Source organism: Colletotrichum fructicola (genome assembly GCF_000319635.2).
Source record: "Colletotrichum fructicola Nara gc5 chromosome Unknown KSG_Nara_v1_contig08, whole genome shotgun sequence".
Taxonomy (NCBI): Eukaryota; Fungi; Ascomycota; class Sordariomycetes; order Glomerellales; family Glomerellaceae; genus Colletotrichum; species Colletotrichum fructicola.
In genome coordinates, this window is record NW_027094058.1 from 717,079 (window position 1) to 730,730 (window position 13,652).

At 51.1% G+C, this 13,652-nt stretch overlaps 5 protein-coding genes across 5 annotated transcripts; 1 reads left to right on the top strand and 4 right to left on the bottom strand.

Annotated features, from left to right (window-relative positions):
* Positions 1 to 1,271: 1,271 nt before the first annotated feature.
* CGGC5_v013224 (uncharacterized protein) lies at positions 1,272 to 1,727 on the bottom strand (the record flags this gene model as incomplete). The annotated part of the gene is made up of 1 exon (XM_066152889.1): positions 1,272 to 1,727. One exon carries the CDS (start codon positions 1,725 to 1,727, stop codon positions 1,272 to 1,274), a length of 456 nt encoding a protein of 151 aa, XP_066007820.1.
* Positions 1,728 to 4,823: 3,096 nt separating this feature from the next.
* oxdD (Oxalate decarboxylase OxdD) lies at positions 4,824 to 7,248 on the top strand (the record flags this gene model as incomplete). The annotated part of the gene is made up of 10 exons (XM_032021603.2): positions 4,824 to 4,907; positions 4,965 to 5,007; positions 5,067 to 5,145; positions 5,327 to 5,344; positions 5,402 to 5,418; positions 5,482 to 5,566; positions 5,619 to 5,899; positions 5,998 to 6,324; positions 6,379 to 6,593; positions 6,646 to 7,248. The coding sequence occupies 10 exons, from the start codon at positions 4,824 to 4,826 to the stop codon at positions 7,246 to 7,248; spliced, it is 1,752 nt and encodes a 583-aa protein (XP_031881493.2).
* Positions 7,249 to 7,485: 237 nt separating this feature from the next.
* Positions 7,486 to 9,258, bottom strand: CGGC5_v013226 (uncharacterized protein; the record flags this gene model as incomplete). The annotated part of the gene is made up of 1 exon (XM_032021604.1): positions 7,486 to 9,258. The coding sequence occupies one exon, from the start codon at positions 9,256 to 9,258 to the stop codon at positions 7,486 to 7,488; it is 1,773 nt and encodes a 590-aa protein (XP_031881494.1).
* Positions 9,259 to 10,123: 865 nt separating this feature from the next.
* Positions 10,124 to 10,756, bottom strand: CGGC5_v013227 (uncharacterized protein; the record flags this gene model as incomplete). The annotated part of the gene is made up of 1 exon (XM_032021605.1): positions 10,124 to 10,756. The coding sequence occupies one exon, from the start codon at positions 10,754 to 10,756 to the stop codon at positions 10,124 to 10,126; it is 633 nt and encodes a 210-aa protein (XP_031881491.1).
* Positions 10,757 to 11,362: 606 nt separating this feature from the next.
* On the bottom strand, positions 11,363 to 12,292 carry blaSE-1 (Glutamyl endopeptidase; the record flags this gene model as incomplete). The annotated part of the gene is made up of 1 exon (XM_032021606.1): positions 11,363 to 12,292. One exon carries the CDS (start codon positions 12,290 to 12,292, stop codon positions 11,363 to 11,365), a length of 930 nt encoding a protein of 309 aa, XP_031881492.1.
* Positions 12,293 to 13,652: the final 1,360 nt, after the last annotated feature.

A 13,652-nucleotide genomic window follows, 5' to 3' on the forward strand; every position in this document is an offset into this window, starting at 1 on the left:
CATGTGTGTTGTGCCTTGCACTGGTGTTTTGGTAAGGGTCTTTATGCAGGATGCACGATGCCCACCATCCCGCCCCTGTCGAGGGAAGTAAGCCCAGATGGGATGCGGCTGGCACCCATGCAACGGGATGGAAGAGCGGGAATGCGGAAGGCAGAGTCGCATCCGACGAAATCCCTTCCGGCGGATGGTGTGTGTCTTGACCCTGAAGCCGCTTCCGAGCTCGGGTGTGTGATTCGCTGCCGCCCCGGTGGTCTGACTTTCCCGGCTCCGGACGAGCGGGTGTGGAGGAGGCCTTCCGAGGGTGGGAAGCAAGGTTGCCGCGTCGTTCAGGCTAATCTCGAGTTCGTAGGTTCTCTGGCGGGCTTTCATTGTTCGTTTGACATCTATTTATCAAAGGCTGATGAGATCCAGTCGATGGGACTCAACCTAGCTATGTTAGGCTTTTGACCTAGCATGATATGTAGTACTACATTACCCATATGTTATATCGAAGGGAGTTGCTGCGATTCAAGGCCATTTTCAACCGTTCCCACGACGTTGACTTCAAGAACGGCTAAGAACGATGAATTGAGAGTCGGCAGCATTGAAACGTTATGATTCCATGCTACCTTACCTACATCAGTGAACCTCTGCACCCCTATTCTCACGGCTAAAACTGCGACAGAAATAGCTTCTTCATTGCGTTCCAACTTCTACACATTCACAATCGATGTCGTCAACTGGCATCGGCTACATCGGCGACACTCACTAACACGAGACACTTGCCTATCCATGTCAAAGAGACAGATAACTACCTCAAGCCCAATTGCAAATTTCTTGATAGACATAAAACATATGGGATCTAGGTCAAAAGGTCTGCCAAACTTGGGAAATGATGGTCACAGTCATGACAGTGACGGCGTTGCAGGACTGCGGATATTCATAGTGATTTCAAGTGCTGTCATGTTAAGTAGGTACATAGCTGCTGTATGTTAACTCTCAACTACGTATCTGACAACACTCCCAAGACCACTTGATAGATGCTCCATGTGGGACTGCTTTGAGGCCTGGAATGGTGTGTCTTTTCAGAGCATTGCGAAGCCAAACATTCGGATCCATGCGTTTGAAAAACCCTGCTTTGTCTTGTCTCCCCACTGCTGAGAAATCATCTACTGCAGACCACACAGAGTAAAATCCACCGTACTACAATCATCCTGGCAGGCAGCAAGACACGAGATTCCTAATTGCATTTCGGAAGTGTCCCAACCCGTTCGATGCCCGTCCGTATTCCACTACATCTTATTTTCGGCTCCCGAAAGAGTAACAGACGTGTCCATCCAACGAGCACAGGCGCCGTGAATTCCCGTTGCGGTCTCGAGAAGCAGGCCAATGGAGATTCCGCTCAAGCCCCAGAATATGCGGTGGAGGTCGCATGTCCAGCCTGTTGACACCGCCGAGTAGAAAGTGCTGATGCCAAATCCCATGATCGCAGCAGAGATGTAATTGTAAGCTCGATCACCCATCCTTCTTTTGGCCTTAAGTGCAGTGAGACCCAACAAGGTAAAGAGTTCCATCACTAGAGATAGAATCAGGAGTAGAGTGAACTCTCGCAGGCCTTCAACGGGCACGCAGCTTTGGTGGCCATACACCGTGGCTCCAATGAAAAGCCAGAACACAAACGAGGCTGTCAAGAGGCTCATCTGTGAGCCGGAACCATTAGTCTTGCGTGAAGCATTGGCAGCTGACATGGTATCTCGCGGAAAGACGTGGCTTGTTTTTTCGGTAGACGGTTGAAAAGGTGTAATGGAGAAGATGCCCAAGCGAACAGTGCTAGATAAGACGACGAACCAAAGATGCCGGTGTGTTTATGTGTGCTGTAAGAAGGTGGGTTTCTCATGGATAAGTAGAGTTGTATAAATTTTGTCTAGAAGCCAGGCATTAGCTGGTATTGCGAGCCGGCCCAAGAGCCTTCAGGAAGATTATCGCAACCCTTTACAAGGGGTAAAGCATTAGTAGACGAAAGAACCGGTTCAGAGACAGTTAAGCTTGGTTGTTCTATGATGCGAACCAACAGGATGCTTGACAGGCGGGTATCGGGTTGTCTAGTGAGCAATATGAAACAGCCGGCATTTGTCAAGATGATGTGATAGAAAGCCACAGAAGAGACACAGTACGATTTCATTCCTTCACGAAGGCCATGAAAGAAATTCACAAGACAAAGACCTAGATTCTTTCCTGGTCTTGATCTCAAATGAGTTGAAGATATCTACTGAAGATCATAAGCAAGGAAATTGATAGATGCACTAGAGTTAAAAGCTTGAGAAACGATCATTCGCCAAGAACAGAAACCGTTTCAGAGCATAATGCAATATAGGCCGCCATACTCAAGACTGAAGTGATGAGAACAAGGCTTTTGCTATCCGGTCGGGTAGGATAATAGAATAGTAGTATCGACAGTTATGAAAATCAAGATATAATATCAATTACGACGAAGACGATACTAAAACGAAGACAATAGCGACGATAAAAAAGACAAACACAACGACACCAAAGCCGATAATTAAACTTACATAGTCACTATCTTATATACCTAGCTGGGAGTTATGAGTAACAGTCCGCCCGGATAGCAAAATCTTAGGAAAATTGCTGTTGCTGTTCGATCCCACTCCGACTATGGGTTGCGGGCACTCAAAACAGCTCAGAATGCTGACTTCTGCCACAATTCTTTCAGAAGGTTCGCGATCAACCTCAACTCGATGTGCGGCCGCATAAGACCATTCCGGTTACGCACGTTCGTGCCAAGTTACACCGATTTCCTCGAGCTTTATGAATGGTATGGCGATTCCGACCACCAATCCACCGAAGAGCAAAGCTGGAGTACCGACCGAGACGACACGGCGTGTCTTTTCAGCTGAACTGCCAACGCCCGTCGTGTCTTCCCGAAAAATGTGAGGTTGTTTGGCTTGTAAGATTGCATAGATTGGGCGGTAGGGTATCTTGCGTTGCACTGAAAAGTGCCCACATGTAAATGCAAATTCAGGAGAGGCATCGGACGTCCCGATCCATCTGTATGATCATCTCATAATGCATGATGACCTTTCAAATTGCAGTTTATACGGAAGCTCTTTTTCCAGAGCCCGAATGATACGTGCGAGGTTGAAAATTCTCTGAACGCCTCATCAGGATAGAGGGCCTCCCAGGAGCCTCGCAAGAAACGTCTGAAATCGCGGAAGCACTGACCGTGCTGCGACAGCCGCCAAAGTGGCTCGGATCAGTTTATGAGCTTGACAGTCTTTGCTGAGATGTAGGTCTTAATGGGATGCTAACGTCTGATGTTGGAAGTATTGGTGGCCTTGTTTTATTGGAGATGCTGACCCCTAAGCCGAACACCGGATTGGTTGAGATTTGCGGCATAGCCCACTATGGATATGACCGAGGGGTAGCATTGAGTGAGCAAATGATCTCATCAAGAGCTTTTTGACGCTAATAAGGCGTTTGAATGTTAGAAATAAGCTTGTGAGGTAGCCATCGGCCTACGAGTATTGATGTCCAACATGCAGCGGGGACCGATGGGAGTTTATGCCGGTGGGATTCTATCATATCAAGAGAGGGAAAATAGAATATTCCTGATATTAGAGAATATGATCAATTTGAGGCGTGTTATACCCCTAATCTCGACTGCAATAGGGCCGCCTGGCTGGAAGCCCCCTCCCAGAGATGAGGGGCATCTGTTGGCTCGCTCGGCAGTCATTCAGAAGTCGAAGGCACTCACAATCAAGCCCAATATCACTAATCGTGTGGTATTATCCAGATGTCTTGGCCCATGCTACAATGTCTTCCCATCTAACGGGATGGTAGCACGGGCTATCTTTAGGGGGTGATGCATACACGAACACGCGCGAGCAACGAGTCGAGACCAGAGATCTAAGTTTCTTTATCTTCCAACCACAGATCGATCCGAAGGGTTAGGTGACTACGGGGTATTACTATCTAAGAACAAGCTTTAATGCTGTCAGCTGCCGATGCCTGACTTTAATCAGAACCTTGACCGAATTGGAAGACAACGTTGCATCGCCCGCTATGTCATTGCCTCGACTGATTAGAGAGGTATAGCCGTCTTAACCCGTATGATGCAATCGTCCTCCTCTCTTCTAGAGCTCATATGTCCGGCCGCTAGAATCTTTCTATCGTTACGACCGAGAAGGATCCGAATGGCTCGCTTCGCACCCGACCCGGCCGAGTAGCTCTCACCTTATCAAGCTCTTTTGAGATAATGAGCAGTAGTAATTGCTGACAAGTGCCGCGCAACGGCGTGCTTATTAGTCTCGCAAAGGCCCCATCTCGCGGAGTTTAGAAGTGCACTGCGGTCGGTGGCATGCGACGCTAACGATGCACGGAAGCGGGATACCGCAGTAGGTCTTAGATCGAGGCGTAAGCGGCCAATCCCGAGCTATCTGCGAACCACCGGCCCGCTGCGCCCATCAAAAGGACGTGAATCAATGTCATCACACACCCCTTAGCTCCCCAGCCTCGAGGCTTAAATTGTTATGCATGAATAATCAGGTTCTTAATGCAGGGTTGTACAGGACAAATTGTTCAGACGAGGAAACAGCGAACGGACCAATTCTTCAAGAGACGTCTAGGTGACTTCACCTCCCCCCAACTCAGAACTGCCGCGTTCGGCAATAGGGGGCTGGTGCAACGTGGGGTGTTCCCGTCATCAGACGGACAACCAAGACGCCACCCGATTCCACCTTATTTTTAACCTTTAGCCCATCAGCTCTATCCCAGTAGAGGGCTGAATTTGTAGGACGGGGCGAAGGGGGGACTCAAAGACAGTAACCATGCCGAAAGCTCCGCAAAACCTCCAGAAAGGCGGTGATTATGGACACTGGTCAATTGCGCTATTTGCAGGCTTTCGCGGGGTTGTGAGTAATCCATGGTGTCTCACTGGTTTGTTTGATTTGACCGAGGACCTTTCGTAGTACATCCACTTCGCGTACATCGCCAGTGCCGACACAACCGGACGTGGGTCCTCTTCTTGACCGTCTCAACGCTCGCGAAGGGCGAATAACGCGTCATCGCAGAGACCACACGTGCGCCCAAGCTTCTAGACCTGGACTATTCAGGACATATTACTTTGCTTTTTTGGCACGCGGAGGTCCCGTGTCACCCACATCTAGCCGTCCCGTTGCGGGCAAGACGGAGTCTCTAGCTGCACCCTGATAAACTTCATCCCGGTTGATGACATGGACTAATTGAGGGGTGGTAAGAGGGGGATTAATCGGAGAACGGCATTGATGAACGGGAGGCTGGCTTGGCCTTCACCGTTGTTGATGGGATGAAGGTTCGTCTGGTTCAAGTTGTGAGTATAAGAAGTCGTCGGTCTCCAAGGTGTCAGAGATTCAACCTCATCATCCAGTTCCAACTCACCGAGGAGTAAGATACCCAATCGCCAGTCTTGGAATTATTGAGCCGCTAGCGTTCATCGTCTTCAATCAGATTTAAGAATCATGATCAGCCACGCAGCCTTCCTCCTGGGGCTTATTGGGGCTTTGCCCATGGGATATGCGGTCCCCATGCCTCAGTAAGTCTCCCCATCGCCGTTCATCCGTCTCTGCCTCGACTAACAACCTCAGAATGGGCGATTATGGAGAAAACGACGGGCCGGTGGGAGGAATCAGCCCGCCCATTCCTACAGTCACAAGCCCTACCGGAAACTTGAGGGGCGATGCAAGCCTTCTCGGAGGCAATGCCCCGCGGCCCGACCCAGACCAGTCCGACTCGGCAATCGTCAACGACGTCCAGCTCGTCCCGGGCCAGAAGGCAGACGGCAAACTCGGCCTGTATCTCAACTTCGATGGCGTCGATGTCCCGCAACCCATCCGCGGGGAACTAGGATCCCCGGATCCCGGCCCAAGTACGTAGCATCCCCGGCGGCTCCGGCGGGGTTGATGATCTGCACCTAGCCCGTAACGAGTCGACGGCCAGCCCCCCCGCTAACCATCGATTGCGCAGGAACGTATGCGTACGAAAAGCTTAACCCCGATCTGTTCGCCCCGCCCGGCACCGACAAGGGCGACGTCAAGAACGCCATGTGGCCCCTGGGTCTCTCGCATAACCGGCTCGGCAGCCAAGACGGAGCCGGCTGGGCGCGTCAGCAGAATTCTGATGTGCTCCCGGTCGCGTCGGCGATGGCCGGTGTGGACATGAAGCTGCAGCCCAACGCTTACCGCGAGCTGCACTGGCACACGTCAGCTGAGTGGGCTCTTGTTCTCAAGGGGTGCTGCCGCATTGCCGCCATGAATGAGGATGGCAAGAGTATCGTGGACGATATCTGCGCCGGTATGATGAAGACCTTTTCACTAGTAACATTGGGCATTCACTGATCATGAGCAGGTGACGTTTGGTTCTTCCCTGCCGGCGTGCCCCACAGCATTCAAGCCTTCGACCAGGGCGTTGAGTTCCTTCTGGTCTTCGACCAAGGCGACTTCAGCGAAGAGAACACCTTCTTGATGACCGAGTTGATGCTGAGAAACCCCATCTCGGTTCTCTCCAAGAACCTGAAGGCAGATGTCTCCGAGTTCGCCAACATCCCTAAGGATCAGCTCTACGTAAGTCGCAGTATTGCTCGCTATAAACCATGCAGGAACTAACGACATGCAGATTTTCAATGGAACCCCCCCACCTAAGGATATCCAAGAGCAGAACCAGACCTCCTCTGCTGGTGCTCTCACCGGTGACGAGTCCTACACCTACCACTGGTCGCAACAAAAGCCTTTCGAAGTTCCGGGTGGCTCCGTCAAGATCCTCGACCCTCTTACCTTCCCCATCGCGGAGAATTTCTCTGCCGCTCTGGTTGTTGTCCAGCCTGGCGCCATGCGCGAGATCCACTGGCACACCACTAGCGATGAGTGGAACTACTTCCTTCAGGGTTCCGGCCGCATCACCGTCTTCCAGGCCCCTGAAGCTTCCCGTACCTTTGACTTCACTGCTGGCGACGTTGGATACGTGAAGGTCGGCGACAGTCACTACATCGAGAACACCGGTACCGAGGACGTCATCTTCCTTGAAGTGCTCCAGGCCACACGATTCACGGACATCAGCGTTGCTCAGTGGTTGGCTCTGACGCCCAAGCAGGTCGTTAAGGATACTCTTGGCTTCTCGGATGCTCTCATCGACTCATTCCCGAAGGAGAAGGAGTACATCAAGGTCGGCCCGACCAACATGACGGCAGTGGCCAGCAGTGGTAAGAACTTCAAGGCTTAGTTTAGCGAATGGTATCAATTGCTTCTTACTTGATTACCGCACGCATCTCTGTTGCTGTTACTTTCGCGACGATCTGTTAGAATTCCATACCCATTTCAAGAGAATTTGAATTTGCAAGCTTCAAACATGATGTGCTTTATGTGAATTTGGTTGCGCTGAGGTTACGGCTAAAGATAACTAAGGTGGCCTTTGCCTAATTGATGTTTTGCTCTATGTACTGATTCTCAAGCTTCGGAATTATGCCACTCTTACAAAATACCAGGTCAACTCTTCCATCACTTCCGCCATGTTTCGCCGGCTTCCCGTGGGATACGTGGTCTCCAAATATCCCAGACGGGTCAGAAGCCTTTGCTCGCTGGTTGACTCCTTGGCCACATCTTCCTCGTACATGGTGATTTCTGTCTCCCCCTTCATTTGCTTGAACACCAATCCAACGTCGATGTGCTTGTCGAGCTTCCAGTAATCGGCGTCATAATGATACCAAACCATGTAGAGCACATTGACCGACTGGCCAACTGGGAACTCCTCGGCACAGTCAGGTCGAAAGTCGTGCACCTCTTCGTCTGAGAACCGGCCAAGCTTGTCCAGTGCGATAGTGTACTTGGTCTCTCCGTTAATACCTGGAGTTGCTGTGACAACCCCTTTCCTCAAATCGCCCTTCATCTCGAGAGTATGATAACGTCGAGCCATCCATGCAGCGAAAGGGAGCGGCTGGTCGAACGCGGTGCCCATTCCCATCTTGATTTCAGGTTTGATCATAAGACTACCACGCATCGGCAGACGGCGGTACATGTCGTTGACAACGCTGCCATTGCGTGTCGAGGCCCACGACCATGTCGGTACCAGCCAAGGCTTCTGTCGCTCCCCCGACGGACCCTTCGGATCTACGTACCATAGCATCTCTGTCTCGAAGAAGTGGTAGAAAAGTCCAAAGGATGACCAGAGATGTGCCCATCTTTGGGCCACAGTCGTGATGCCGTTGATAGCGAGGAATTTGTCCGAGTTGTAGCTCAAAGACAGCCAGGAGTAGTTGGAAAGAAACTGCCACCACGTTTTGAGAAAAGGATAATATACGTCTCGGGGTCGGCTGAGATCAGTTGCCACAACCATGTAATCCCCAAATGGATCGGTTCCATCATCGTTTGGGCCGTCGGGGTGCACGCGATAGAGCTTGGATGGCCCCTTGCCCTCGAGAAAAACCGAAAGATTTGCAGCATGCCCAGGCAGACCCCCTCGGTAAGCTGGATAGCCGTCGCTGTCGTAGGCTTCGTCGTCGAACCCAGAGCCTTGGTGATTCTGACCGTCATCCTCGAAGTGAGTTGTGGTGATTTCCATTCCGTGGGTTTCGTCGTCAGATGAATCCTCGGCTTCTTCATTGCTGCCTTCATGATCGTCGTCTTCAACAGCATCTTCGCTACTGTCAACGTCGATAGCATCTCCCTCGTGGTTCGCTCCCTCGAGTTCATCATCTTCCGCGTCTTCTTCACTCTCTTCTTCGTCCTCCACATCTTCCCATGCATTCTCCTCCTTGGGGATAGGACGCGGCAAGCGGAAGTCTCTGAAGAAGGCAAAAATATCCTTGGGATGGGTCGGGGCTTCGTTCGTACCTGGTGCTCGTCGAGCCACCAAGCTTGGTTCCGCAAAGGAAGCATCGCATTCGCGGCATTCCCATGACAGAGAGTCCTCAGAGAATATGAGAGATCGGGGTGAAATCATCCGCTCTTGACATACCCAAGCCCTAGAATCCAAAATACCAGCGCTCTTGAGCTCCGAGTTCTGTATGCTGAGACCGGCCTCACTGTCAAGGCCATCCATCGCAACAATTGTACAGGTTGCATTGTCGTAGATGATAGCCATTCGTCTTGCTTCAGCCTTCCAGTCATCTTTGTCATCTTGGATGATGCATAGTGAATCGATCCAGATGTACGAGAATCCCATGCCGCGCGCAACGTAAATTGCCTCGCGGAAGGTCGGAGGAAGGCTTGACGTGCACATGCCTTTCTCAACCATGTCGCCCAAATTTGCTTTCAGCGTGCAGCACGTTTCTTTCAATCCCCATCGGTGACTGAGAGCGACATACTTCGTATCTGGGCTGAGCGACTCGGAAAGTGACAGTCGAACAATGTCTTCCTCCTCACTTGACGGGCTCAGGGGGAACGAAAGGAGTCGAGTTGCAACTAAGCCCTCGCCCTCAAGATCTGAGATTAGGAGGGAGTTATCTGTGCAGAACACAGTACTGTGCCTGGCTGCTTTGCTGCACGACGCGTGATTTGCGGTGCACTCTTCCAGCCATTTCCTGCCTTGTGATATAAATGGCTGTAGCAGTTGCTTGGTCGAGGGAGTTGTGACCGACATTATCAAAGATGGAGTCCGAAAGACGAGGATTGCAAGATACCGAATGAGAATCTATGGTGTTGAATGCGACCGAAGGGATAACGGATCGTGAAGTCGAAGGGCCTGCCTGTTGGAGTTTTATTGAATCCACTGTTCGCCAGTTATTGCCTTTCAGCACAGCTGGGCTGATGGGCAAACTCCATCTGCAAGTTAACGGCGCTAAACATTGATCTAAGCCTTCGGGTGCAGGCAGCGAGATTCTGCCTGCATGGGCGCGTTGGGCTTGCTGACGGGCTGACTTTGGAGGCTGACTGCAAGTGCTTGCTGGCGCTAACCAACAGCCACTTAGCGCTTAACGTGATTGAATTGCCTCAAGATGCAACACGATGCATGGTTTAACACTTGCATAAATGCCGCTGGTTGTTCTCCCCCCCTTCTTTGATCGCCATCATTGGAGATGTCAAGTCTTGTATTTAGCAAATCTAAGAAGTATGCTAGGTCCTACATATTTCCACTGGTGTGGCTACTTGGACGTTAGACATCAACAGCCATATGATTCCCTTTCCAAGTCTTGCATGTGCTCGTAGCTCAGTACGTCCCCGCAGTAGTACCCTCCAGACGGAGACCGGATTCTGTCTTCAAACAACAAAGGTGTTGCCTTTTTAAGATCCTCATGAAACGTCCCTCCTAGCTTCTCGATGAGCCGGCATCGCTCCTCCATATCCCTCGCATTTTTGATCCGACCGACCCCGGCCTGCGCCGCAGCAGCTGGCTTCGCCTGCAACACCCACACGCCTCCAGCAGCGGGGTACCCTGCAATCAAAACATCCTCGTGGTATGACTTATCGCCCTCAAACGCTTCGTGAACTGCGAATGCTTCGTCATTTTTCCAGCACTCCGCACCCAGCATGCGCATGCGCTCGCAGTGAGCATCCTCTAACATCCGGTCGATGGGTCGTGGCGTTGGTTCAAGCCGGTCAAGCTGGAGGAACGCAAGTTCCACCGCGTCGCAATTGCGGAGAACGAGGATCCCGCCGTCGGCGAGAAGACCGACGACCTTTGCGCCTGGATCACGACCAAAGGTTTGCCTGTAATGAATGTAATCCCGATCCAAATACGGGTATGTATCGGCGAACTCGTCTGGTTGCGGCTCTTCTTCTGTGGTCTGACTCATTTCTGTGCGACAAGTATCACAACAGAGAGGTGGTCGTGGAGTTTCGGTTGGGTCCAGGTGTTGATAAGGGTCCAAGTATTGATAGAAGAGGTCTTTGTATTGATGATATATGTGACCAGGCATGAGGAGATACACAGCTATTGGAGTTGCGATAGCTACAGATACAATGACAGTCAACATATCTGCTGTGTTGTGCGATGGGAGGAAATAATCGCCGTTGGTTGTTGCCTACTGTTATGTTCGCATTGAAAAGTCGGTCGGAAAGCTGGAGCCTGGTGACAACGTATTGGAACCCCTGGTAGCCAAGACACCGACCCATCTTCCAACGAAGGCTGGCAGTGTATCTCCAAGGGTGATCAACCAAACCAAAAGTCCGACATCTGCTCAATCATGAAGATGTAGCTGGCAATTCGTGAAGCTCATCGCTTTGTAAGAATGTCAGATCAATAGCAATGCCAAAAAGAAGGGAGCACACAGCTTCTGGAAATTTGAAATTCGTCATTCATTCTACTAGTATCTAGCGTTCTGGGTGGTATTGATGAGACCGTCATGAAATAAATCATGTCCAGTCTTAGGAGAAAGATGTCGAATCGCAAAGCCAGCCAATTAGTTGGGATAGTCCTTCAGAAGAATACCATAACCCTCAAAAAGAGATGGTCCTCCGGCAGTGACGGCGAAAGTATCAGTACTACCGACGTGTACGCCGTAAAGGTAGCGGTCTCCGTTCTCGTTGATCCAGAAGGGGCCACCAGACTGGCCCCCAGCAGAGTCGGTATCGGTGACAACCGGAGATCCTCTGTCACAACCAGTCGCAGCTGAAGCGGTGATGCCCTCCTGGCGATAGGGGCGTTGTCCACCCTTGTCGCCCGGGTAGCCGTAGTGAAAGAACATCGCGCGGTTCAGCTGGGTATCTGGGTTCACCACTCTGAGCCCTAGCCAGCCGTTGGCCGTTCCAGCCTTCTCTCCGAGAACGAAGATAGCCCAGTCGTAAGCATTGGCGCACCAGCCAGTCTGGCCGTAGTCGGGGCGGAAAACGACGGTAACATCGTAGCCTCCGTACGGCTCGCCTTGGTCGTAGGCTGGCTGAAAGCGGGCAGACACACCCTCACCTGGGATGCAGTGTCGGGCTGTCACCACATGACGAGACCCGATGAGTGCACCACTGCAAAAGACTCCGTTGGAATGCTGGATTCGTCCCATGGCGCGATAAGGGTAGTTCTTGTCGGTCCAAAGGACTCTGTTGTCTACCCCGATGATCGAGCGCTTGGATGCGGGCTCATTAGGCCCAGTGAAAGACGGAGGGAAGTCGTTGATGTTGCTATCTGGAACCCCGGTGATGTTGAGAGTACGGAATTCTGGGACAATGGCAGAAACCCTGTTCTCTCGGAGGGAGGAGTCAAAGTTTGGGTCATACCCGATGAGAGGCTTGAACTCGCTCGGGTCTGGGAGCTTGAGGTCCTCAGAGGTTGGTGCACCGAAGACGCCAGCACCGAGGACCAAGGCCGCAATGGCTGTAGACTTGCTGGGAGAAAGCATGATGTCCTTGTCCGACGAAATAATGGGAGGAGAAGATTTGCAAGAAAGCCAAGTCTGCTCTGGGCTTTTCCATTCCACGAGGTGATGGATGCCGCCGTTCATTTATAATTTGTTTCGACATTGGAAAGCCATCGTTCGCTGACGCCTCCAGTCTCAATTCTGTTTGTCGTGAAGGTCAAGCTGGTGCCTGGAGATGCATTACCCTGTTGTCGCTTCAACACCTCGGATCCTTTAATGGAACCTGAACCTGCCGACAAGAAAGAAAACAGTAAGCGCCAAGCCTGTAACCCGTCGGCCTCGCAAGCCTAGTAGGGAGTCCAGACCTCGACAAGTTCAAAAGTCGAATGAAGACAGTAAAAGTGAGTGGGCATGGCGGCCAAAAGGGGAAGGTAAGTGTCCGAGTCCAAAGAGCCCATTGGCCCTGTCGGAAACGTGAAGCTCTTAACAGCTGAGTGAGTCTTAGGTTGCCTTGCAGGAGAAGGAAGAGGCACGTTCATGTGCATCTCAGGAGAGCCTTATTCAATACTTGCGTGCTTAGACGCCATTGGATGGGTCGCTCTCCTGACTGGGACTCTTTTAGGGTTACTACCAAAGTCGATCTTATACTACCCCAAACACCTACAGCTCCTCACGTTGTATCTTCCGTTTCGCTGCCAAGCTGCTTGGCAAGATGGCATCAGGCACGCTAGTGGTTCGGCAACGTTCCATATAATAAATCATGCTCATTTCGACCACGATATTAGGATCGATTGCGGTCTTTCTATTCTGGAAGATGCAAGTTTGCGGAATCCTTCAGTTTGCCTGCATACAGGGTGCCCGGGAAGTTTCTACTAGCTGCTCAACGTGCTGGGATACAATTGGCTAGAACTGAAGCCCCTTGTTGTGATTTTATCCGCGGTATCATGATCCAAGAAATCATTCATGGCCTTAGACTCCATACATACTTCGGGTGAGCATACTGTTTTAAATCATGATGCATAAGACATGTGACCTTCTGGTTTGCTATAGGCGGCCGAAAGCTGTCAGCAAATAGCCCACTATACTTGTCGAAACCGGAGCGAGCACAAGTGCTGGTACGTCTGCTCTTTTCGCCTCCCTTCAACAGCATATACCAATTTTTGATCATCTGTATCTAGGTAGTTATGCCAAATGTCCAAGTCCACATTCTGATCCAAAAGCATCAAGCTCGTATGGAGGTATGTGGTAGGGAACATGTAAGCTGTTTGTCAGGTGGTTTGCGTGTGTCGAAAGTGCAACATTCTACCATGTGAAGCCTCAATTGAGCCCATCAATGAAACTCCTTGTCTTCGCCAGGATTGGAAGCGGAACTGGTCCCAGCGGATGGACTACTATTGATCAC